The following is a 24,531-nucleotide window of genomic DNA, read 5'->3' as shown; positions in this document are numbered from 1 at the left end:
AAACACCAGAGTACTCCTGGTTTAAAGGGAAAGTGGTGCTTGTGTCCCTACTCCGGCGCGTTGTGGCAGAGCTGTAGTAAGGTATACACAGCTGAATAATCGCGGGTGTTTCAGGGCTTACTAGACTATATGAAAAATAATCAGAAGGGCATATACGACCTACTGTTGGATAGAGGAAACCATGAGAAAAAATGCAATACTGGCAACTCGGATTTAGGTGCGGTGGCGCTTGTGCCCTTACTATTGCGTGCACCTCAATTACTTGACGGCAATCAGAATGAGCAACTTGAAATTGGGTACCGACTTTATCAGGTATCTTGGATGACAAGCACTTTTGGTAAAGTAGCCCATCTTGACGAAGGTATTTGATCGTAGACTCATTTCTTGCCACTTCAATCTCACCTGAGGTAGCCGTGTCCCGTATCCTAGCCAGAGACGGGCATGAAACTTGTAACTGCTTAAATTCCTCTGGCGTGATCTTTAGTAGTACTATGGCGGGTAGAACAAGGGATGGACCCTCATCATATGGCTGGCGTGTGTCTGGACGGTGTTAATAGCAGAAGTTGAACAGCTAGATGTCTGGACTGGTTCCAAAATGGGAGATGAAGCTTGAGGGGTCACGATGCTACTTTCAGCAGTCGGGGTTGTTGGACAGTGCGGTTGAACATTAGGAGAAGTAGTAGTTCTGCTGGTAAGGAAGACTCATTAAATGTTGGAAAGGGGTGTTCAGGTTGTTGAGGGTTTACCACACCTGGTACGAAGTATTTTCCCTACCATGACCCAAGCAAATTTAATTGGCACACAAAAAGCATTCACCCACCTGGTATAATAGGGACACCGATGATAACAGTGGACAGGCTGGAGGTAATTAACTCTGCCCATATAATCAGCAACCTCTAACTTATAGCAGGCAGTCATGTCGATATCAGGTACTGTAGTACTTCCTCTGATACTAACACACAGGAGCAGCCCGTGTCCCTGATGATCAGTGAGGTCCAGGAGCCATTGCAGTGCTTGTAACAGAGAAGTTGGGGACACTCTTGTCACTTAAATAGAATCCTACCTTGTTGCTTGGTTGGACTTCTCTCACGTCCTTAAAAGCTCGCAGGTTCTGAAGGCACTGGGACCTAAAATTTCCTTCTTCTCAACGGTTGTGGTACTTCCTCACTGTTAAGTTTCTGCTCGGACTATGAGGAGCGGAAGAAGTAGATGAAGCACGTTGCTCTGTCTTGGTGAGAGGAGGACCTGTTCATGCTGGTTTCAGACGAATACCAATGGTGGGAGTTAGTGTTCCGATTGGCTTCCCACACATCGGCCTATTCTCCTGCCTCCTTGATAGTCTCAGCTAGTTGATCTTCGAGGATGTGGCGTAATTCTGAAGCTAAAGAGAAGAGAAACTGATCAAGGATTATAATTTCATAAATGACTTGCTCTGGCCTGCCGATTTATACCAAAAGTTGAACAGACGTTTAAGGATGGAGATGATATGTTGGAAGCTCTCTTTAGCCTGAATCCTGGCTTGCCTGAAATGCAATCTACAACGGTCTGGGGTCTTATCAAAGCGTGTCAAAAGACCCTTTTTTAGTGAGGGGTAGTGACTAATTGTCGCAAAACCGGCATACGTTTCGGCCATCTTACCTGAAAGCAAACCACCCATCCTTAAGGTGTAACTTGCTTTGTCTAACCCAAGATTTGCCACCTTCTTGTAACGGCAGAGGTAAGTAGTCATGTCTTCCCCATCTTGATATCTGGGTATTTTAGGCTTGCTGAAGTCATCACTAGGATCGCGACTGGTGGTTTACCTTTTGCATTCAACTTAGCCAGCTGGATATGCTCTTCACTTGCTATCTTGGCGAATTCAAGCTCCATTTCCCCCTCACATTCCTCTATTTCCTTCTCGCATTCTTCTTTCTCACTCCCGTTCTTCTCGTTCCTTTGCACGATCCTCACGTTCAAATGCCTGTTGTCGAAGGATGTACTGGCCTATGTCCATTCCCATCAGTCCGATGGATTCGACTTGAGCTTTCAGTTCTTCTTCTGTGGTAAGCTTAGACATTGTAAAGTATTTAAACCACATGTGAGGTAATATCCTTGGTATCTACTGAAATAACAACTAAGTTCAGACCATAAGCCAAAACTAAACAACCCAATGAAGAAACCAAAACCCAAAAACAAAAGACCAAAACCAACACAGCAAATACACTGTTGACTACCTCTGTGGGAAAACACAGAGGTAAGACAATGAAATCTTGATAGATGCAAAATATACTAAAATAGTTATGTTCGGGACAAACAGTTCAAGAAGTAATGGCCAGGCATTAACACTGGGCAGGTAGTAACCAGTTATGACCAATGGATGGTCTCTGACCCACACCACTTAACAACAATCGCTTCTTAGGCAACTCTTACTAAAAGCCACATGCTTAGTGGTACGCACTAATCTCACTTGCGACAGTGCCTGCTAGGACTCACTTCAGCACCTAGACATCCCTTGGCACACAGCAGCGCAACTTCAGCCAAGTAACCCACTAATGACAACGCAAACAAATCAAGTTACTAGAGTGTGAAACACAAACACCTATTTCCATGCCCTGGATGATAGGTGGCGCCGAAGCGGATGATAGGTGGCGCCGAAGCAACTTATCACTTAACCAATTTTCTCTGCAGTGTAAAAACAACTCCACCAACCGGATATACATAGAGCATTATAATCCTGGCAAAGGTCACCACGATGTGATGAGAAGTGTGGCTACTGACACTGCTTCCCAAGATACTAGGTCTGCCGTGCTCAGCTCCAGGTTAGTAACAGGAAACCCAGAAAAATAAATGGGTTTATCCAATATTTACAGTATTTACAACAAGTACGGCAGGGCAAGAGGATTGTTAACAAATAACAGTGGAGATGGCCTCCACTTGATAAGAGGGGGAAAGGAAAATCAGCCCATATTCCCTCTACATTAACCCTTTAACTGCGGGCATTGTTTTGCCCTGACTGGCCTCTCCCGCGGGGGTTCCAGCCAAAATGTAAACAAACTTTAAACCTTTATAACTCTGCACAGAATAAATCTAGAGCGAAAAATAAGGTACCATTAGAAAGTACTAACCTTCGGCTTTGCACTGATGTAGGTTTCATGATTTCGTTGACTATCACTGGATGGGCAGTGCCGTTAGAAGTGAGCGATCTAAAATCACTATTTTTCGCTCACACACCATTACCTTCGCTCACACACTATTACCAAATCCCAACCTCATTCTGATAATAATACTATAAACATATATGAACACTGCACATACGATAAACACCCACTCTGTGTTCACTGAGGCAGGTAAAAGGCACTGTAATTGCCCGCACTTCACTGCCACATCAGCGGTGTTGTAATCACTATTTTTCGCTCACAAACCATTACCAAATGCCAACCTCATTCTGTAATAATACTATAAACATATATGAACACTGCACATACGATGAACACCCACTCTGTGTTCACTGAGGCAGATAAAAGGCACTGTAATTTCCCGCACTTCACTGCCACATCAGCGGTGTTGTAATCACTATTTTTCGCTCACAAACCATTACCAAATGCCAACCTCATTCTGATAATAATACTATAAACATATATGAACACTGCACATACGATAAACACCCACTCTGTTTTCACTGAGGCAGGTAAAAGGCACTGTAATTGCCCGCACTTCACTGCCACATCAGCGGTGTTGTAATCACTATTTTTCGCTCACACACCATTACCAAATGCCAACTTCATTCTGTAATAATACTATAAACATATATGAACACTGCACATACGATGAACACCCACTCTGTGTTCACTGAGGCAGGTAAAAGGCACTGTAATTGCCCGCACTTCACTGCCACATCAGCGGTGTTGTAATCACTATTTTTCGCTCACACACCATTACCAAATGCCAACCTCATTCTGTAATAATACTATAAACATATATGAACACTGCACATACGATGAACACCCACTCTGTGTTCACTGAGGCAGGTAAAAGGCACTGTAATTGCCCGCACTTCACTGCCACATCAGCAGTGTTGTAATCACTATTTTTCGCTCACAAACCATTACCAAATGCCAACCTCATTCTGATAATAATACTATAAACATATATGAACACTGCACATACGATAAACACCCACTCTGTGTTCACTGAGGCAGGTAAAAGGCACTGTAATTGCCCTCACTTCACTACCACATCAGCGATATTGTCACTCACACAGCTGGACAGATACTGATGTGTGTTGGTCAGGGGTGGGGTGGGGGGCCCGGGGGGTGGGAGGAGGGAGGTGGAGGTCGGCTGGAGTGAAAGAACTTAATAGCTACTCTCCCTTGAATCAATTGGCGCACGGAAAAAACGCGGGGTATTCAAAATATTCACAAACATTCGAGAATGACACCCGCGATTTGGTCCAGTTTTTGCAATGTCATTCTGGAATGACACCCGCGGTTAAAGGGTTAATAAGCTGGGGACAGTCGAGCAAGTGTGTGGTGTGGGCAAGATCCTAGTGCCACACTTATAAAACATATATCATACTTAGGTGAAAGTAAAAAATGTGAGACTTAAGGAGCAGTTCACCATAACAAAGTCAAGAGATTGTTAGGTCGACTCTGTTAGGACATGTTGCCTTACCACACCATCCTGTAAACAAACCACACCACAGCCACCAGCAGCATGGAGAACTCGAGCAGTACGATAAAGAAATGCACAAGTGGTGGTCACCACTACAGAGTTGCACTATTCCAGTTGGATGGTAACGAAAAATAACTTTCATTTCTGGCGTGAGAGCTTTGTTTCTTGCCGTTGGTCTTGATAGGGTCTCCCGCACCAAATCTATCACAAAAATTATGTCTGTACTGTCCAAGCAGTATCTCTTTACCAGTTCTGCCTCACTTAGCTCATTAAGCACATCTTTCCTGTCACAAGAAGTTTCTAGGTTCTTGCTGTCATGCGGCGGCCATGTTTACCGTTGTGATCGAGTTATAAGCCGCGTCCTAAGCACTATACCAACTCATGAGGTGTCTTTAGCTATGACTCATGTTAGGTCGTACATAAGGAATTATGACTCGCTCCTGTGAACTTGGGACAGACTTCCACCTTATGATGCAGTCTTAGTTTTTTATAAGTATGGGCCCTGCTGCTTTCTGTCCCAATCTGCTTCCCCGTCAGTGAAGCAGCTTGCCTGCCACCGACTCTGTCTGCTTGACCCATGGACTCGAGCACTCAGATCAATGAAGTAACGATGGTTCAGGAGGAAGCTGATATTTTCTCCTTGCAGTTATTTTGAACTATGTTTATATAAAGGGAGGGGTGCCTCTGTAGGTGAACGAATTTTCCAAAATAGCTGATGAATGATCAAGAGCCAGAGAAGAGACAGAAGACTTAGTAATCTCAAAATCCCTGCACACTTGCACCTCTGTAAGGCACAGTGGTGCAAATTTTTGTAGCCGATCGGAACAGGAAGGCTATGCAGAAACCTAAATCCCCCATAATCATGTTGACCTCGTACCCTAAGGACTGTGGAGTGCGAGGATGAAAATCATGATACTGAAAAAAAATGACTGTGATACACGAACAGCAGTAGAAAATGAGTCTGAAATATGCCTCACGCAGTTCCAGCAACGAATGATTACCAACTTGCTCTGTAGAAAAAAAAAGGAACACCAGCCTCCATAAGTTAGGAATCGGGTAGGATCTGAAAGCACCAGTAGTGAGGTGCAAAACTACATGATGCACTGGACTGAAACACTTAGCCAATGTACGATAAAAGGAGTACACCTCGCAGCCATAGGCGAGGCTGGATTCCACTAAGGCTTGGTACAGATGTAGGAGTGTTTTCTGATCAGCGCCTGACGAAGATGAGGTACTGAAATAGTACCTTCAACAAATTCGATGCTTACATACAAGACAGTCGTAGAAAATTCAAATGTAAAACTCAAGTAACCTGACAGTCAAACGTTAAACCAAGAAACAGTCTTCTCCATGCACTGTAGCAGGTGCCAACCCCTTTAATCTATAACAGTGGATAGCTATATTCTTGTTTGAAGAAAAGTGGAAATCTCTCCAGTCTCTTCAGCTAGCAACCCTTTCCAGCACCAGCTGCATCCTCCTCTCCACACCACACATTTGGGTGCCAACAAACTATATCACAAGGTCGTCCACGTAAAGGGAAGAAGACACCCGCCTTGGTAGGGAATCCATATTGTTAATGATGGCAACAGCATGTAAGGAACACTTAGCACATCCTCTGTGCAACACCTTCTCCCTGAACTCGTGGGACAGAGTGAGGACAGCACATGGACCTGAAACCTTCTGTCCAACAAGAAGTCACTAAGAAACAATGGCAGGTGGCTGTTCAGCTCTAAACTGTGATGTTGATTCAGAATGCCATGGTGCCATGCCTTATCATATTCCTCTTCCAGGTCAACAACCAAAGCTACAAGATGTTGTCCAGATGCAAAAGCCTCACAGACTGCTGACTCAAATCGCATTAGGTAGTTCAATGTACATCTCATCCTATGAAACTCGTTTTGTAATGAAGAAAAGTAATCTCTTGTTTATTAACAGAACTAGTCTCACGCTAATCATTTCAAACAGTTTGCATACGCAAGATGGCAAACAAATGGGATGATAGTTAGCCATATTAGAATAACCTTTGGCTTAAGAAATGAATAAGTATGCCCATCCAGTTAGTTTATACTTTATCTTCATCCCTTATCCTGTTGTCAGTTTTTTAATAAAAACAATAGACAATGGTGCAGCAAATGGCAAATCATAGCATGACGAATGTCATTAGGTCCAAGAACAGAGTCACTACTTTGCTGGAGAGTAGCCTGGCAAAGAAAGCATAAGGTTCCTGTTCAGTATTCAGAAATTAAATACCCAAACTTTCCTGTTGTCACCGGAAAAAGCTATATGGCTTGGATGGATCTGAAAAAAAAAAAAAAACATTGTAAATGTACTCCATCAGGGCTAAAACTACTTCATAGGAGATGGGTACAGAAGATCCCTTAGTTTTAACCCGAGACGTCCCGTCGACATATAGATATGTTGCAACATTTTGCATTTGCCAGTCCCGATGACATACTGGTACGTTGCGCAATTGCAAGGTTCATAATTTGCACAATTTTCAATTTTTGCGGGTGATTTTTCGTATGTATACACGGGACACCTTCCTCTATTCCTCTACAGGATGCCAAGCAGGGACAATGTCTTACACCGCATAACCTCCCCCCCCACCCTGTGCGCCATTGTCTTTGCAATTCACCTGTTACCAGTGACCTGGCCAATAAAGACATTCAGGGCCAGTGATTCCCCAATCGATGACAATGTGGAGGACAAAGTTTACATAGCATTAGAGGAAGAAACAGTCAGAAATGATGATCAGGTAATGTGGCAAAAAAAGGTCAGGTATGGTGATGAGTTAGTGAGTGAAACAATGCTTAAAATGCCTCTATTGCTGTTTGAAAACCAGTATACTCTCATACTACATATAAATTCGTACCAAGTAAATAAATAAATACCGTTTATTAGTGGTGTGAAATAGTTACCCTCCCATAGACCTCATTTTCTTTGGTGCCAGCCTGTTAGAAAACCCAGTAAGGTAAGGAGGTATTGCTACCTGGATCGAGTATTTTAAACCTTAGGTGAGCGATTTCTCTATGAATTTTCTATGTTTCTCGCCGAAAGCGGAGGTTTTAGCCAAAAAAAAATTTTCGAAAATATAATGGGATTGGGGGGTGTCGGAGGTGCGAGATAGCTCGGGACGTGAAGGGTTAAGTAACAGGGAAGGAGAAGGTGAATGCTTACCCGTTATTTTCATCGCCTTACAGACCAGTTGTAAAGGAGTGGATGAGGTGACAGACGAAATATAGGTTCTCCACATGATGTGACGCAAATTTCTCAGAACCCACCGATAACGGGCATGAGCTTTAACTAAATTAAAAAGATGACTTATTTATTCGTCCTAAATTTAATGGACACAATTAACGAAAGCACAATCCTCATCCCACCAAGGTACAGGTCTCCTGCAAAGCTTTCGAGACATCTGTGGAATAGAAGAAAGGCCAGCCTGATAAACAGTAGATGTGACTACTGTTCTGCATCATCAGCACTGAAAGACTGGAGCACTACAGTCAAGACTGCAGTGTTCTGCCAACCCTGCCCGATCAGTCGTACCCAAACACCAGTGAGGGACACACTTCACTGACACAGAGTTGCATGGATTGACTACAGTAGGGCAATGATCTACATCATTCATGCCTGGCAAAATACCACATTAAACATTCAACGAAGAATCGCGGGAGAGCATTGTAAAATCAATAGCAGATAGAGTACTAGTTTGAACATGAAATGTGTCAGGTCTCCCTTGCTCATAGGAACAAAATCCAAATCCTCAGCCAAAGATGCTTGGAGATCACGACAGGTGTTTCATATGGTTTCACTCCACAAAACATGGAGCCCATTTATGTCACCTAGATGAACAAATGGCATTGGAAGCTGACGAATAAAGTGATCAAGGCACAGATGGGCCTGGAGGGGGGGTGGGGTAAATAATTACAACAGAATATATAACACCTCCCCAGGTGTAACTGAACAGCCACTGCCTGAAGGAGAGACCAGACAGAAAAAGAAGTAAATGTAACACCAGTACAACAAAGGTGAGGACAGCCACCTCCAGTACCACCTCGAGTACCACTGGTGTGTGGAGAAATGTGTACCCTCCTAGAGCAGGAAGAGTCTTGTTTCCGACCATAGTCTCCTGAAGACAGAGCCATATGGTGAAACTCAGACACGAGCAGTTGAAGTTCCTCCCAATTTGCTCAAACACCTCGACACTTCCACTGCAGAACAACTATTACTGGGCGAAGCGTGGCTAGTTATCTTCACACAAATTATAACAGAATTTTCCTGCAGCTTCTAAAGAATATCATGAAAGGTTTTACATACACTGCCGGTGCTCTTAACCCTCCAAAACCCTGAGTTGCTGCAGGTGAGATTTTGTGGGTAAGGTTCTTAGAATACTATGATTCATCTATCAGGTCATAGCACCAAAGATCTTAGGGCACAACCTGGGATTCCCTCCTTATTTATGATCTGAAAATGCGCTGAACCATCACCCCAGGGTGACAATGGTTTCTTCTGGGTTAAACTAAGGACTCAAGAAATCTTGTTGTGAAGTCTGTTCAGACTTTTAGTAAATGAAAAACGAAAGTATTGGGGGGGCCAAATGCTAATCATCAGCAAAATATCTTGGCTAAGGTACAAGCTACCTACAAACCTACTTTTAAAAAATATCTCTTTCCATTGCTGAGACATTCGTCATAATGCAACTTGATATATGGCGACTGGTATTCGGTCGCCTTTGATCAAATCCTGAAAAAGAGTTAAACACTTCTGCTCATTCACATAAGTGCTTTTTCGATGAAAATTCTTCCACAACTTTTCGAGGTATTTCGGGAACACACACACACACACACACACACACACGATCACGACCATCAAGTGATCCTGACCGACCCGGTGAATTACATACACACACACACAAACTATCGCCTCGCGTTGCTAAAAGCGGACAATAAAAATCATTACTTGTCTGTAGCATCTCAGCTCTGTTTATGGGTCTGGTAACAGTGTGTGGTTTGAGGAAGTATGAATATCAAACTCTAATACCAGAATTAAGTTAAATAACCATCATGCAAAAGAAAACCATATTGTAACACGGATATATAACTGACCTATTTTATTTTGTTTTGTTAATTTCCTCTCAACACTGCCTAGTGATTAAATTACTTTTGTTATAATAGCCTTGTTACTCCATCTGAACCCATTGTTGATACCCCTGCAGAGACGATTCCAAATGAAACATTAGGCAGTTTTATTCATGTATAAGATCTGGTGTATCTGGAAGCATCTGCCAGCATAGGCAGTTCACACTTCGTCGACAGAGCAGTTCAGGGTTAAGCCAGACCTGACATTGTAGTAGATTGAATATTTCCTAGCCTACCCATTTTCCCCCGGGTTAAGTGTACTTTTTTTTCCGTGCCCGTTTCGCAAGTGGGAGAGGTGAGTGGAGAGAGGCTTTTTCTCCGCTATACTTCCCTCCGATTAGCCTAAATGAGTAACAACTAATACCTGGTAAATTCACTCACGGTACCTCTGAGGTATAGGTCATAAGACCCGAGATATTATTTCTCCTTGGAAACCCTCCCCCCCCTCTCTCTCTTTCTGTGACTGTTTAAGAAACATTTCCTATAATGTGTAATCAAAGGATCTTATACTGTAGGCTACAATCGGTGAAGTCTGTCTATACGTTGACTATATTTGGGAGGCATAACAGGTGAGGAATTTTCTCTGATGACTAAAATATGCATTTGTAATGCACAGTAAAAGCCTGTAAGAAAATTACTCAAGAATAAAAAACGATGCTATGAAATCTTGCTTCATATCATTTTATAAGCATAAATTAGTAAATGGCGGATTTGCAGGTGTTAACGGATCTTGTTCCAGTGGCTGTTCATGTGCCCGTAGGTGCAGGTTTATAAACAGACAGGTTTGTCAATCCGTGGCAGGTGGCCCTTGGAAACGTGACATACATTTCAAATGTAGCCCCAACTTGTTATGCATTGAAATTTATACCTGTATCCCCCAAGTAACAGTGGAGATACATAGGAATATATCAGACGGCTCTATAAATCACGTTAGTCCTATATAGGCCTATGTACCGAAGAAATATCATCAAAAGATCAAAGCATGAAAAGAATGCTTTAAATTAAAAGAGTATTAAGAATTTTGAGGATGGTAACCATTTACTTGTAGCCTATGCAGGTAATGTGATATACGGTTCATGCTTGAGCCAAAGCTTAATGAGATAATCTGTTCTACAGAAGACTCCGGACAGTGATTAAACACCAGAGTTTTGCATATTTTTACTGAATGTAACTTGAAAATATGTCAGCATTCGTATTTTTTAAGTGTTTATTTATATTTTCACCCTGCAACAAAGTACTGTAGTTAATATTATTTAAGGTTCTTTTACAGTATATAATATGAATAATTTTCCAGCATCACAAAGTATTGACCATCACTTCATTGCGCCAGAATATCCATTTTGGTTTTGCGAAATACTGCGCTAATTATCGTATTTGTACGATTCATATGCACCTTAACGATTTTCCTCGAGTACTGAAAGGATGAATTAGGGACGAAGATTATGTTCCCTAATTATAAAATAAAGAAGTAATTACTGACTGTACGGCCTGACTACTCAAAACTATACTACATAGGGGCAAGTAGCGGCCATATTATTGTAGTCCACGGTATGGCATATCGAAATAGTCCAAACAGACCGAAGAAATGTGGTGATGGTAACACTGTCAGGACTGCGCGGAAATTTATGAGACTGTCTGTGGCCTGGCGTTTGAGATCGTTGCCTCAACGCGTTTGGTTGTTTGCTCTGTCTGCTTTCAGGTCGCGATCAATTTTGTTCTCTGTTCGGGGTAGTTGTAGCTGTTTTCACACCTGATACTGTCTCAGGCACTATCATTCTACTAGAATGTGATTGTGTTTCGATCACCTCTGCTTTGCTACACTGCATCTTTACCTCGTTCATTAAGTTTGGTAAGTACATACCTGGGATGTATGCGATCGTCTTGGCGATCTTGAGGGTCCTATCAGGTAACTTACACAAGGCAGCTACATAACCAGTGATGTCTACGACAAGGTCTGGGGACATCTTTCCATCTCCTGTTATCTAGTCTGAGTTTTCTAAGGTAGCTAATAATGTTCTTTTGATGCTGAAGACATCAGCAGTTATTTCACTGAGCACATGATTTGTAGTGTGCTCCCTTGCAAGATCTACAATCCTATGTAATTCTGTGATTATACCTGGAAAAAGTTTATACCTCCAGAAAATTTCTACAAAAATTCAGTTTTCAACTCATCATATGTCTTCGCTCAATGAAGCTTGTCAGACTTAAGCAAGTCTCCTGCTGGGCACCTTTCCTGATTAATCCAAGAAGAAGTAAGAGCAATTTTCTCCTGTTCATCTGTTATTTGCCTTTTTACGAAGATCTGTTCACTCTGACTGATCAATGAAATAACATCAATACGATCTTTTTCTGTGCCAGAGAATTTAGGGGCAGTTTTATCCTCATGATAAACGTAAACATGAGGTGGGGATGCTTGATCTATGGTATTGGTTGCGTTATTCATTTTCACTGGTTGCTTTGTTAATGTTGAGTCGAGGTCCGTCATAATGGTGGATAACAAGTACAAGGTGCGGGGAAGAGGGAAAAACGTGGTCTTCCTCCGTCAACCGTTTATTCAGCAAGCTACAAGTACACACGAATACCGACAGGGGGCAGGCGGCAACACAAACAAAAATATTAAGAGAGACATGGGTTAAACTTAAATTTATATCACTCAATAATGACTTATTTCTTTACCAAAGTCCTAAGAAACAATTATAATAATAATACTAAATTTCATATTCAATAATCCTGTAATACCTAAATAATAATAACCCGTAGCTTACTTGAGTTTACTAATACAGTTTAATACACATCTTAACACCCCCTCTTAAACTCAAGTTACTGTACTGTACAGTACTGTTCCAATAGCTACTATACTGGTACTCCTCTGATAACACTAAAATCCTTTAGTTTCCTCCTTGATACACGTTTAGTAAATAAATCAGCAATATTCTGGTCAGAAGGTACATATGTCAAATCAACAATTTTATCTTCAATTTCTGACCTAATAAAATGAAACTTACTATCTATATGTTTAGATCTTTGATGGTGTACAGGGTTCTTGGATAAGGCTATGGCACCTTTGTTGTCAACATGCAGTATTACAGTGTCCCTTTCACAATCTGTCATATCAGAGTACAGTTGTCTTAGGAAATTTGCTTCTTGCATTGCATGAGTTATTGCTACATACTCAGCTTCACATGATGATAATGCTACTACCCTTTGCTTTTTGCTCTTCCATGAAATTAATGAACCTTGGTTACTTAACTGGAAACAATAACCTGAAGTACTTCGTCTATCTTCCGATCCTCCCCAGTCTGCATCACAATAACCAATTAATTTCAATGGGTTTTCAGACTTAGAGTATCTCAAGCAATAATTCAAAGTACCCTTGATATACTTCAATACATGTTTAGATAAATTTAAGTGAGCCTTAGTAGGTTTAGCCATTGACTGTGACAATTTTGTTACAGCATAACTTAAATCTGGTCTTGTCCCAATCACGATATATATTAAACTTCCAACAATTTTCCTGTACAGTTTGGGATCCTCTAACTCAGTGGAGTCACTAGAAATTATATTGTTCACACTCATATCACATGGGATAGATTTTGGGTTACAGTCCTCCATATGAAACCTCTCAAGAATACTCTCACAGTATTTCCTTTGATTCATACTGACACTACCATCTGGATTAAATGTAAATTCTATTCCCAGGTACCATGAAAGTTGTCCTAGATCTTTCATCTTAAATCTATCCTTGAGAGTTTTCTTTATGGACTGGAGTGCACCATCATTGCTCGCTGCTACTATTAGGTCATCTACCCAAACTAGTATCATTGTTACATTGTCACCTTCAAATTTAGTATACAAGCAATTATCAGCTGCAGACTGGTTAAACTTCTGATCATTAAGAAATTCCTGCAACATACTGTTCCAATTTCTACCACTCTGTTTCAGTCCATACAATGATTTCTTAAGTTTACAAACTAAATGTTCACCCTTTTCATTCTTCTTGACAAAACCTTCTGGCTGCTCTAAATATATCTCATAATCTATCTCTGCATTTAGATAGGCTGTCTTTACATCCATTTGGTGTACCTTCATTCCTTCTTGGGCTGCTAATTGCATTAACATTCGAATAGAAGTATGACGAGCGGTTGGTGAAAATGTTTCTCCATAATCTACATCCTTAACTTGGGAATAACCTTTAGCTAAATACCTCGCCTTATGTTTTTCTGTGTTGTTCGGGCCTAACTTGACAGCATATACCCATTTTCCACCAACTACTGTTCTCCCCTCAGGTAATGGTACCAGATCAAAAGTGTCATTCTCATGCAAAGCGTCCATTTCTTCCTTCATTGCTCCTTGCCATAGTTGATGCCCGGATGATGAAATAGCTTCCTCATATGTCCTTGGAATGTCAGCAACGCGATAGCAGTAATCAACCGAGTATTTTGCTGCATTTACTTCGTCTTTGTCGTCCAAGATGTAGTCTTCTAAATGCCTGGGTTTGGTCCGAAGTCTTTCAGGGTATCTTCTCTCTTCTCTTTCTTCTTTTGAATCTCTTTCTTGCTTAATATCTTGATTTCCTCTTCTTTCTTCTTTAATGTCTTGGTCTTCATCTTTTTGAGCATGTTCACCTTCTTCTATCTTAGGTACTGGCCTTGCATACTCTTCTACAGCATCATTCTTCACTCCCTGTTCTTGATTGAATTTAACACATCTTACTCGCTTTATGTTGTCTTGTTCTGGGAGATATACAAGGTAGGCTGGACTCTGAGTATCATATCCAACAAATATTCCTCGTTCACATCTTGCATCCAGTTTCTTCTTTTCTTGAACATAAGCATAACATAGACTCCCAAAAATTTTCATATTCTTAAGGTTGGGTTTCTCTCCAGTCATCATCTCAAATGGCGTCTTTCCTGTCCGAGGGTTGTAACACCGATTTCTGATATATGCGACAGTCTTCAGCGCATATGTCCACAGCTTCTTTGGTAATTTGGCTTCAAATAATATGCATCTGGCCATCTCAAATAGGGTTCTCCAGGAGCGTTCTGCAGTACCATTCTGATGGGGGGAATATGGTGCGGAAAACTCATGCTTGATACTGTTCTTCACCAAAAGAGACCTAAACTCAGCTGAGGTAAATTCTGTACCATTGTCAGTTCTCATTTTCTCAACACGACCATACGGGGCGCTGTCAGCCAAAAATCTCTCAGTGGCCGCTACTGTGTCACTCTTATGCTTCAAAAAATACACCATAATAACACCTGAGCAGTCATCTACAAAAGAGATTGCGTACTTAAATCCTTCTTTGGCAGGGGGGTCAATGGGGCCAGCTAAATCACAATGAATTACCGTAATTCAAGTTTCATAGTTGCTTTCTTATCTGGCTCTCTGTTCCTGCATTGTGTCATCTTCCCCATTGTGCATGCTTCACAATCAAATGTCTTTCTACCAGAAATTTTCATCCCTTCTACAACATTCTCCAACCTAATGACATCCTTTAAGTTACAATGACCTAGAATCTTATGCCATTCCTCAACATTGTGGGTACCTGTATTACCTTTCACATTTACATTATTTAGGAAATATAACTTCTGATGTGTCTCGATATCAAATTTTGTACCATCTGGGGATAACAACTCTGCATTCTTTGGGGTAAATGTGACAGATGCACCCCTCTTTGTAGCTGCTTTGACAGAAAAAATATCCTGTTTATATGTAGGTATGTATAATGCATTCCTCAACATTATGATCATTGCCATTAGTGTCACATAGCTTAACACTTGCTACACCTCTGCCTAACACTACACCTGAAGTTCTACTACCATCAGCAAGTTCAATAGTATGGTTCATAGCTTCAAATTCCTCATCAAATTTTACAAATTTGGATTTGTCAATGATAATGTGGGATGTTGCACCACAGTCAACCAATAACTTACCACAGTCATCATTAATACCTAGGTTAGGCTTAGTGCAAGTTACCTTAAATGCAAAACTATGATTAAAATTTACATCCTCTGTTACTGCTTCATCTGACTGACTCACAACTTTTGCATGATTTTTCTTCCTACAACTATTAGTGTCATGTGTATGGGATCTACAAATATCACACCAACGGTTAGGTCTTCGTTTTCTACTAAATTTAGGTTCACTGTCTTTCTTCTTCTTCTCATTACACTGGAAAGCTTTATGACCTGGTCTTCCACACACAAAACATTTTAGGTTACTGGTGCTCTCCCTAAAATTTGCTTTCTTGACAGTATGATCATTATTTTCACTTGTCTTATGTGGCCTACAGGCTTTTTCTGATTCCTCAAAGCTTCTCAGTTGCACCTTGAAATCCACAAAAGTCCACTCTTTATCCCTTTGTGTAACAACTGTTGCAAACGTCTTATAACTAGGGGGTAGACCTTTTAGTACCATTGCCACAAGTAAACTGTCACTAATAACCTCATTAGCATTCTTCAGGGAGGTCGCTGCTTTCTCTGCCCTAATTAGGTAGTCAGTCACACTCTCGTTTCCTTCCATCTTCAGTGACGTCAGTTCAGTGTACAAAGATTTTATCCTAGGCTTGCTTGTCCCCATGTAATACTCACGAAGGATCTTCATCGCCTTCTTCCCATTATCCTTGGCTTCTCTCATTACCAAAGAAAGGCTTGTGTCATCTAGGAGTTGAACTAATTCAGCGTACACTCTGGCGTTTTTCTCGGCGTCTGGAGTTGTGGCCGTCAGGACATCGTGGAGCTTCCGTAACCTTAGGTGGCCCATAAACTTAACTTCCCACAACTCGTACTTTTCCTCATCACCATCGAAGAGTAGGCGATTCCTGGGCCCATAACCTGTTGAGTCGAGGTCCGTCATAATGGTGGATAACAAGTACAAGGTGCGGGGAAGAGGGAAAAACGTGGTCTTCCTCCGTCAACCGTTTATTCAGCAAGCTACAAGTACACACGAATACCGACAGGGGGCAGGCGGCAACACAAACAAAAATATTAAGAGAGACATGGGTTAAACTTAAATTTATATCACTCAATAATGACTTATTTCTTTACCAAAGTCCTAAGAAACAATTATAATAATAATACTAAATTTCATATTCAATAATCCTGTAATACCTAAATAATAATAACCCGTAGCTTACTTGAGTTTACTAATACAGTTTAATACACATCTTAACAGTTAATGTTACTTGAACTTGTTTATCGTTGTGTGAGGTAATAGTGGAATAGGTTTTCCTGAACGATGAACTCTGTTAAGTATATTTTCATAGGTATGCAAGGCAGAGACAAAGTCTTCACTTGCTACATCAGAGGAGGTTTGCCAATCATCATCATTATTATCTAGAATTGAGGTATTTGTTTCTTTGTCTTTAGTTTGCAGTGAATTTTGTAGGGTGGATGTGTTGCCATTGTGCTCTCCTATTTGTGTATCTGCAGTGGACGCTAACTGTGTATCATGTGTTACTAACAGAGGTGGATGTGAAAATATTCGTCATATCACTCAGCTAGAAAGAATTCATGTTGCTAAAGTATGGTGTTATGAAATACATCTTTTGTTTATGTCCTAACTAAATAGATGACTAAATGAGTTGTAATGAATGACAGATAGTGAGTATATAAGTGTATATATAAAAATAAGTAAAGGAAGTGATTGTACCTAATTTAAAGAAATGAGTAAGTATAATTACACCCACTTGATACGGAGGTCTGTTGACAGCAGATGTCGATCTCAGAAGATAAATTCAGAGTTTATGGAAAATCCCCCTCTCAATAATTCTAGGGCTGTGTTGATGGACGATATTACTCCGGAAATTCCATGACCTGATGATTTTAGTGTTGATTGTAGTGGTTAACAGCTGTAGGCATAGGCGAACCTCACTATAGAACGTCGAATTCCCACTCAGTACTGTTCGAAACAAATGAGCATGAGTAGGAGCTATGTGAATAAGAATGAGTAACGAGCAGTGGGTGCAAAGTGCCTGGTGTCAGTCCACGTTGATTGGTGTGGCGTTGTCTCAGCAAACATGCATGGTGACGTCGTTTCAGCAGATACACATGGTGACGTCGGCTTTCCACACTGGTAGCTGTGGTGAGTAAATTAGTATCGATGAGTAACCTAAGTGAGGAAAGGTGAGTAGGATGCGTTATAAATGTAGCTCTGGTATTTGCTGCATCGGTTTGACCTTTGTGAACCTGCGTCAGTGGTGGAGGTACAGGGGCGGTAGGAGAGAGCATTGGGGATCTAGTGCTTGTTGCTTTGTTCTTGCTCTTTGTTTACTTGTTTTGTTTTTTATTTTTCTTGCTGATACTTGAAGTTGTGTGATGAAGATTATAGAGTTGGCTTGTAGACTTGTTATTCGTAATTAATCATAGAGCTTGTTGATCTTCACTCATAACTCGTCGTTTGCTACTATATGCTTGATTGTGTTTCATTGATTGCAGAAATGATGGTTCGTAGGCTTAGATCGATCGTTACTGCGACTATTTATTATATGTGACTCTTTGGTCTTGCAATATGTAAGTCTTGAGTTTTGGTTAAAGTTAATGCGCTAATCAAAGAGCAGGAGGATTTAAAGATGAATACAGAGAGTTGATCTTCAAAGAAAATCTAAGTTGAGCAGAGTATGTAGTACACAGGGACGTAATTTATTAACTAAGTGTCGTCGGACCACTCTTCTTATTTCCTCTCTTCACTACCTGTCGGTTCTATGGCTAGCCCCTTTCTCATCTCTGATTCCTACATTCTCATTTTGCAGGAGTCGTGTCACATAGGCTATACTGTCGTGGAAGCTTCTAGAACTCTATATGTTAAACATCACAGAGACTACAAGACCAGTCTCTGCATTTGTTTAAATCGTTGAAAACTTAGCAATTAAAGCTCATATGTTACTGCCATGGAAGGGAACATAACACTTTTCCAACACTTCTCCATCATCACGGAACACATTGACACAATTCTACTCCAATTAGACAACACTAGATTTCGTTACAGGGCACTTATGCAAGGAATTTCGAACCCCGGTAATGGCAAGAGCTACATCAGATAATTAGTCAAGCCATACATAAACATAAATTGAAGTCTTTATTCCAAAGTAGGGATTTCATGCAATATTATCCATATTTAGAAGCAACACTTACACTATCAGTAGTAGTAGTTGTACCATTCATAACTGATGACCTGTTCACAGTATACCAAATACACCTCTTCCCTTCTAGGAATAATAACACTTTGGTCTTCATCAACATCAACACAGACACCGAACTCATCATGGTCTCCAAGAGACGGAACACTGTCACTTTCGCCAGTGAATCAACGATTGAACGAAAGTTCAGTACATCCTTACATGCTGTTCACCTTTGTCCTGCGTAAATTTTCACGCTTCAGCCTACTGAAACAGTTTCTTGTGAAATGGCTATCATAAGAAATAACGACATTCATAATCACTGCAACTTCACTTTTGTCCCAAATAAGCTTGTACACCATCAACGCATCGGACACTCACAGTTTTTTTTTTTATTTCACTCATAACACATCAGTTTACATAGTCTGTCCAGATCACCATTTCATACTTCAGCATCAGGATTATACATAGCACCACACTACTGTGCGGTATCTACACCATTCATGTCCGCTTTATCCACCATCAATCACTACACCATCCTCAATCATACACACAAACATTTCCACCCATTACCTAATATGGACTTAAACATGAGCACAGGTATTAAGTTGACTTCACCTCAGTTCGAAACTATGCAACTGATCAGTGAAACAATGAAGCCCTTGGAAGATTTGAGTTTGAGTATGTTCAACCCATATTATGTGTATTGTATTTGCAGTAGTGCTGTTTGCAATGCACGGAATGCATTCAAGAACTGCAAACTTGGAGTCAGTATTTAGTGGGGGTAAAGTGCGAATTCAAGTAAACCCCCCTGAACGAACTGACCATATTATGAATATAGTATCAATTTTACCAAAAAATAGAAAGAATGACACATGATATGGAAGTATACCAGTATCATCATCTTTATATGAAATATTAACAGCTCATACCATAATCTTAACTTTGAACTATATATTTTTTGCATATATGCATATGACTGTTATACATACACATCTTACAATATGTCATACAATAACCAATTTAACCATATTGCATTTGTTCAATTATGCGTGCAACTTGTTTAAAATGTAATATTACTGGATCATTGCAATATTAACATGAATAGTATATCTGTGCAGTATTATAATCAATGTTATGTATTAATAGATTAGCATATGTCAATGATGACTGCCGTTGGAGGACCGCCAGCTTGCGTGACCGAGCGATGTCAGGACTTCATATTATAATAATACAACTCAGATAAATAGATAGATAGAGAGAGAGAGAGAGAAGCACCAAGCCAGGGTGTGAGATGGAAGTATGTCAGCGAGAATCAACCAAAAGGAAATTAGCTTGCAACTCTTAACCCTCTTGCGCATGGTAAGTTTCAGTAAGTGTTTCGGCGCAGGACTTTGTCTGCGAAGCCGCCCGGCCCAGCTGCCCATGTGCGGCAAATAACACGTATTCTCTCCTTATTCTCACCACCCAAACATCAATATACTGCCATGAAACCTATATCATCTTATTCGTCGATTTTTGTTCTACCTGATAAGCACCACAAAAAAAAAAAAAAAAAAACAGGAAAACCCAAATAAAACAACATTAGGCAGCTGTGAATAAACATTTTGCTATGTCATGTTCACTTCCCAACATCACCATTCGAATATTTTCCATCACACAGGAAAATGTTATTAAGAGTTATTATAGAGAATTTCATCAGCTTTCTAAAGAGACAAATCCAGTTGTGATATGATTTGTAGTTTTCGAGAAAATAGCCAAAAATTTTAAGCCATTCTTTGAAAAAAATCAAGGAGTTCAAACTCTGAAAATTTCTTGCACATATTATGTTTTTATTTCATAATATTATGCAGAGTTTCATCAGCTTTCTAATGACCTAAAAATTATTTCGATATGCCTCATAGTTTTCAAGTAAATCGCCCAAAACAACTGGGAACTCACGTCCGGACGTCACTTTCGTGATGTGCGCATTGCATATGCAGTATTCCCACTTACGTAACAACAAATTCTTATCATACATATTACATTGTTGTCTTGAATATACGTAGAATTTACTGCTCTTTATTATGGTTCGTACAGAAAATAGATACGTCCAATAGTTTTCGAGTATTGGCCGACAAAGTGAGATTATTCTTCCGAGCTCTTCCGAGTTTACCGCTAGCGAGGAAAAAAAACAAAGGCTGTTCCCCAAACTTTTCCAACAGAAAATGCTCCCAAAGGCTTATATTCTGCAAAGGAACATACGTAGAATTTACTGCTCTTTATCATGGTTCGTACAGGAAATCGATATGTCCAATAGTTTTTGCGTAATTGGCCAACAAAGTGCGATTACTCTTCTGAGCGCTTCCGAGTTTACCACTAGCGAGGAAAAAAAACAAAGCTGTTCACTCAACTTTTCCAACAGAAAATGCTCCCAAAGACTTATATTCTGCAAATGAACATACGTAGAATTTACTGCTCTTTATCATGGTTCTTACAGGAAGTCGATACGCCCAATAGTTTTCGAGTAATAGGACGACAAAGGTAGAATACTCTTCCGGTCGTTACTTACTTTTACCGCAAGCGAAAAAAAAAAAAAATGTTTTCTCCTCCTTTGCCTAAAGACTATGCTCCCATTTTTTTTTTTTTTTTTTTTTTTTTTTTAATGTACAGACTGTAAAATCTTCCAAGGTTGTTTTTTTATGGTTGTAACCTACTACACATGAACACTAGTTTTTCCATGTTACTGCTAATGAAGCTTTACTTTCTGTCATATGTGTAATGTGTAGGAGAAGACGGTTATTTGCCTGAAGATTATAGGGATAATGATAATTGGTCAATATACATATCAACAAAATTTGGAGAACTCACTTCCTCCAGGGGTGTTGCTTGAGTTGTAGGACCTTGTGGGATTGGAAGATGAGGAGATATGTAGTGTGTGTGTGTGTGTGTGTGTGTGTGTGTGTGTGTCTGTTAGTGTGTGTGTAAGTGTGTTAGTGTATGTGTGAGTGTGTGTGTGTACCCCCCCTACAATATGTCTACCCCCGATGTATATATGCCCCCACCCCAATGCATACATGCCCCCACTAAACTTGCTGACCTAGCACGCTTTCCCAGAGTCCAAGCCTGGGAGAAGGCGCTACTGCGTCAGTTCAGAGCAGACATTCAAGAAGGGCAGACTATTTTGTTGTGAGCTCGTAATAAACTCCTTAACTAGCTGTTTGTACATGGAGTTTCTATCACCAAAGTATTGCAAGTTACATTTGGTAACAGCGGTGTTTCGGACCATCAGATTCTGACCGCCTCCTACACTATTTAGTGCCACCAACAGATACACGACGTCTCACATCTCACAGCCTCACCCCTCCTCAGTGCCTCTCGTGGTGTAATACGAGTAACCGGCTGTGCTTCCGGTGTACAATTTCTCTCGCCAGTGCTCACCTCTCAAACAACCCCACCCACACACCTTGTTCCTGACCGCAAGTGTCACCATCGCCGACCTACGCACCTGTTTCACCTGTTCCCAGCACCTCTTCCGAACTCATCATAAATCCTGCCCACACGGTGCCACTTATCACTGTCTGCCCACCGCCATTCTCTGAATTTGTGACTCAACAGCTCTACACCTGCACTGTACCAACATCTGTCCTCACCCCCACCACCGGCCCCGACACCCTGCCCTCACATGTAATCTGCATTAAGTGAGCCTCCTAGGACCGCAACTCCCTGCCGGTGACTCATCGGAGCGTCTCTTCCCGTCTCGACTTAAGCCCAGTGAGAAGTTCCGCCTCTTCTAAGACTCATCCAACATATCGCTCCAGTCTCATCCCCAGCCACTCTCATCTCCGACCAGCTGTCCCTCCACCACCGCCCCCGCCCCGCCCCGCCCCAGCCCCGCTACGCCCAGCCACACCTGCACGTCATACATCTTGTCAATCCCGTCTCTACTGTGTAACTATAGTATACCTTACCTTTCTATAGAGATTATCCTCGATTTTCTCTACAGATTGGATATTTTGTAAATATTCCAGCTCACTTCCATTACCCCGTTTTCGTCTTCACCTACGTTACTTATTATCCATCTCATCCTTCGCCTTTTATTTAAACCCTCCATCCCCTCACCTTCATTCGTTTTCACGCCTACTCATGTATTACATTCTCTCATCTTTATATTATACATTTCCACCTACATATCCATCTTCATCCTTCATCTCATCTTCCATTGCCGCATTAAATGTCATGAACCACTTAACCACTTAACACCAGCCCTCTCGACCTGGAAACATCACCTGCCGACTCTAACACGATCACTCACTTAAGAAGTGGCAATGAGTACCACCGGCCTGTACCTCAGACTCCCGTTTCACTTCCCACAGAACCACTTCCTACCCATCCTACACTCGTAAATCCAGATACCTCTTCCTCTACCCCTACCTCTACACTCCCTTCTTCTTCCTCTACTCCTTCCCCTATCGTTTCACTCTCCTGCCTCACTTCATACCCCGTCTTGCTCTCGCTTAACTGCCACTGCCTTCTCTCTCTCCCACTCCTCTCCTTCTGCCACTTCCACACTTCTAGCCATGGCCACCCCTCCACAGTCTATCTATCTCGACGATGCCAATCGTCCCAAATTTACCGGCCAGGACCCAACTTGATCTGTCTATGATTTCCTCAGAGAAATCGAAACCGACATCCGCAATCGGCAGATTATTGATGAATCGCTCAAAGTAGCTTACCTCATGGGTCACTTACACCACGGCAAATCGGACATCGGATCCACGATCCGTGCAGGCCATTTCGATAGCATTACTACCTTTGCTGATTTTCGTATGAAACTCCTCAGCCTTTGTTGCCAGCATTCAAATACCGCGTCTCTCATGGGATTCATTAATCTCCTAAACCAAATGGATGAGGACTTGAGGTTCCCAGCACAACATGCCAAGCTTCGCGAAGCTGCCACCGCCATGAAAGCAACTAGTAGCGAGATGCTCCAATTACTGGTAAGCACAAAATGGTTAGAACACAAAAATGGCGTTCCAGTGGTTTCACTCACCAACTTTGCTGACTTAATCGGTTACCTGAGATTCCTTCACTGGCTTACTCCTACACAGCAAGAGCTAGCCTTGGAAATAGGTTTCAATCCAGGAGATAAAATTATTCAGGTCACTAAAGCCATTAATGAAAGAACAGGTTCGAACTACACGCGTCAGGGCACCACCCAACCCTTGGCCTCCTCAGTCTGTCACACCTCCACTTCCCCAGACCACTCTCGCTCCCGTCCCACCACACGCGGCAGACCTGCCACGCATCGTTCTCCTCTTGCAGCTCGTGATCAATCTAGCATCCGATGGAACAGACAATCTTCGATTCTTTGCTGGCACTATGGTCATCCTGGACATCAAGAATCCAGTTGCGACCGTAAATACAGACGTTCTCACTCCCAAACCAGACAGTGTACGCCTTTCCGCTCCCATCATCCAAAATGCAAATACCACAAATCCAGCGTGATTCACACCACTGAGGATTGTCGTTACCTCAACCGCCACCAGTCGGGGGAAGCACCTCACCCGTATCGGCCCAATATCACGTAGAACCAGAAACCCAACTCCCCATCCGCCATGTTGGTCCCATAACATCCTCGGGTTTAGT

General features: G+C 41.4%; 1 protein-coding gene across 1 annotated transcript; it reads right to left on the bottom strand.

The window, feature by feature from the left end:
• Window positions 1–1,912: 1,912 nt before the first annotated feature.
• Window positions 1,913–16,550, bottom strand: LOC145395778 (uncharacterized). Its single transcript, XM_080269315.1, has 4 exons — window positions 15,608–16,550; window positions 13,979–15,115; window positions 2,473–2,528; window positions 1,913–2,047 (listed from the first exon to the last, which is right to left on the bottom strand). The coding sequence occupies exons 1-4, from the start codon at window positions 16,548–16,550 to the stop codon at window positions 1,913–1,915; spliced, it is 2,271 nt and encodes a 756-aa protein (XP_080125441.1).
• Window positions 16,551–24,531: the final 7,981 nt, after the last annotated feature.

The sequence above is a fragment of the Coenobita brevimanus genome, chromosome 33 (genome assembly GCF_032717465.1).
Source record: "Coenobita brevimanus isolate Jiangsu-jjx chromosome 33, ASM3271746v2, whole genome shotgun sequence".
Classification (NCBI taxonomy): domain Eukaryota; kingdom Metazoa; phylum Arthropoda; class Malacostraca; order Decapoda; family Coenobitidae; genus Coenobita; species Coenobita brevimanus.
The sequence above is the reverse complement of the archived record's forward strand: the minus strand, read 5'-3'. Positions and strand labels throughout refer to the sequence as shown.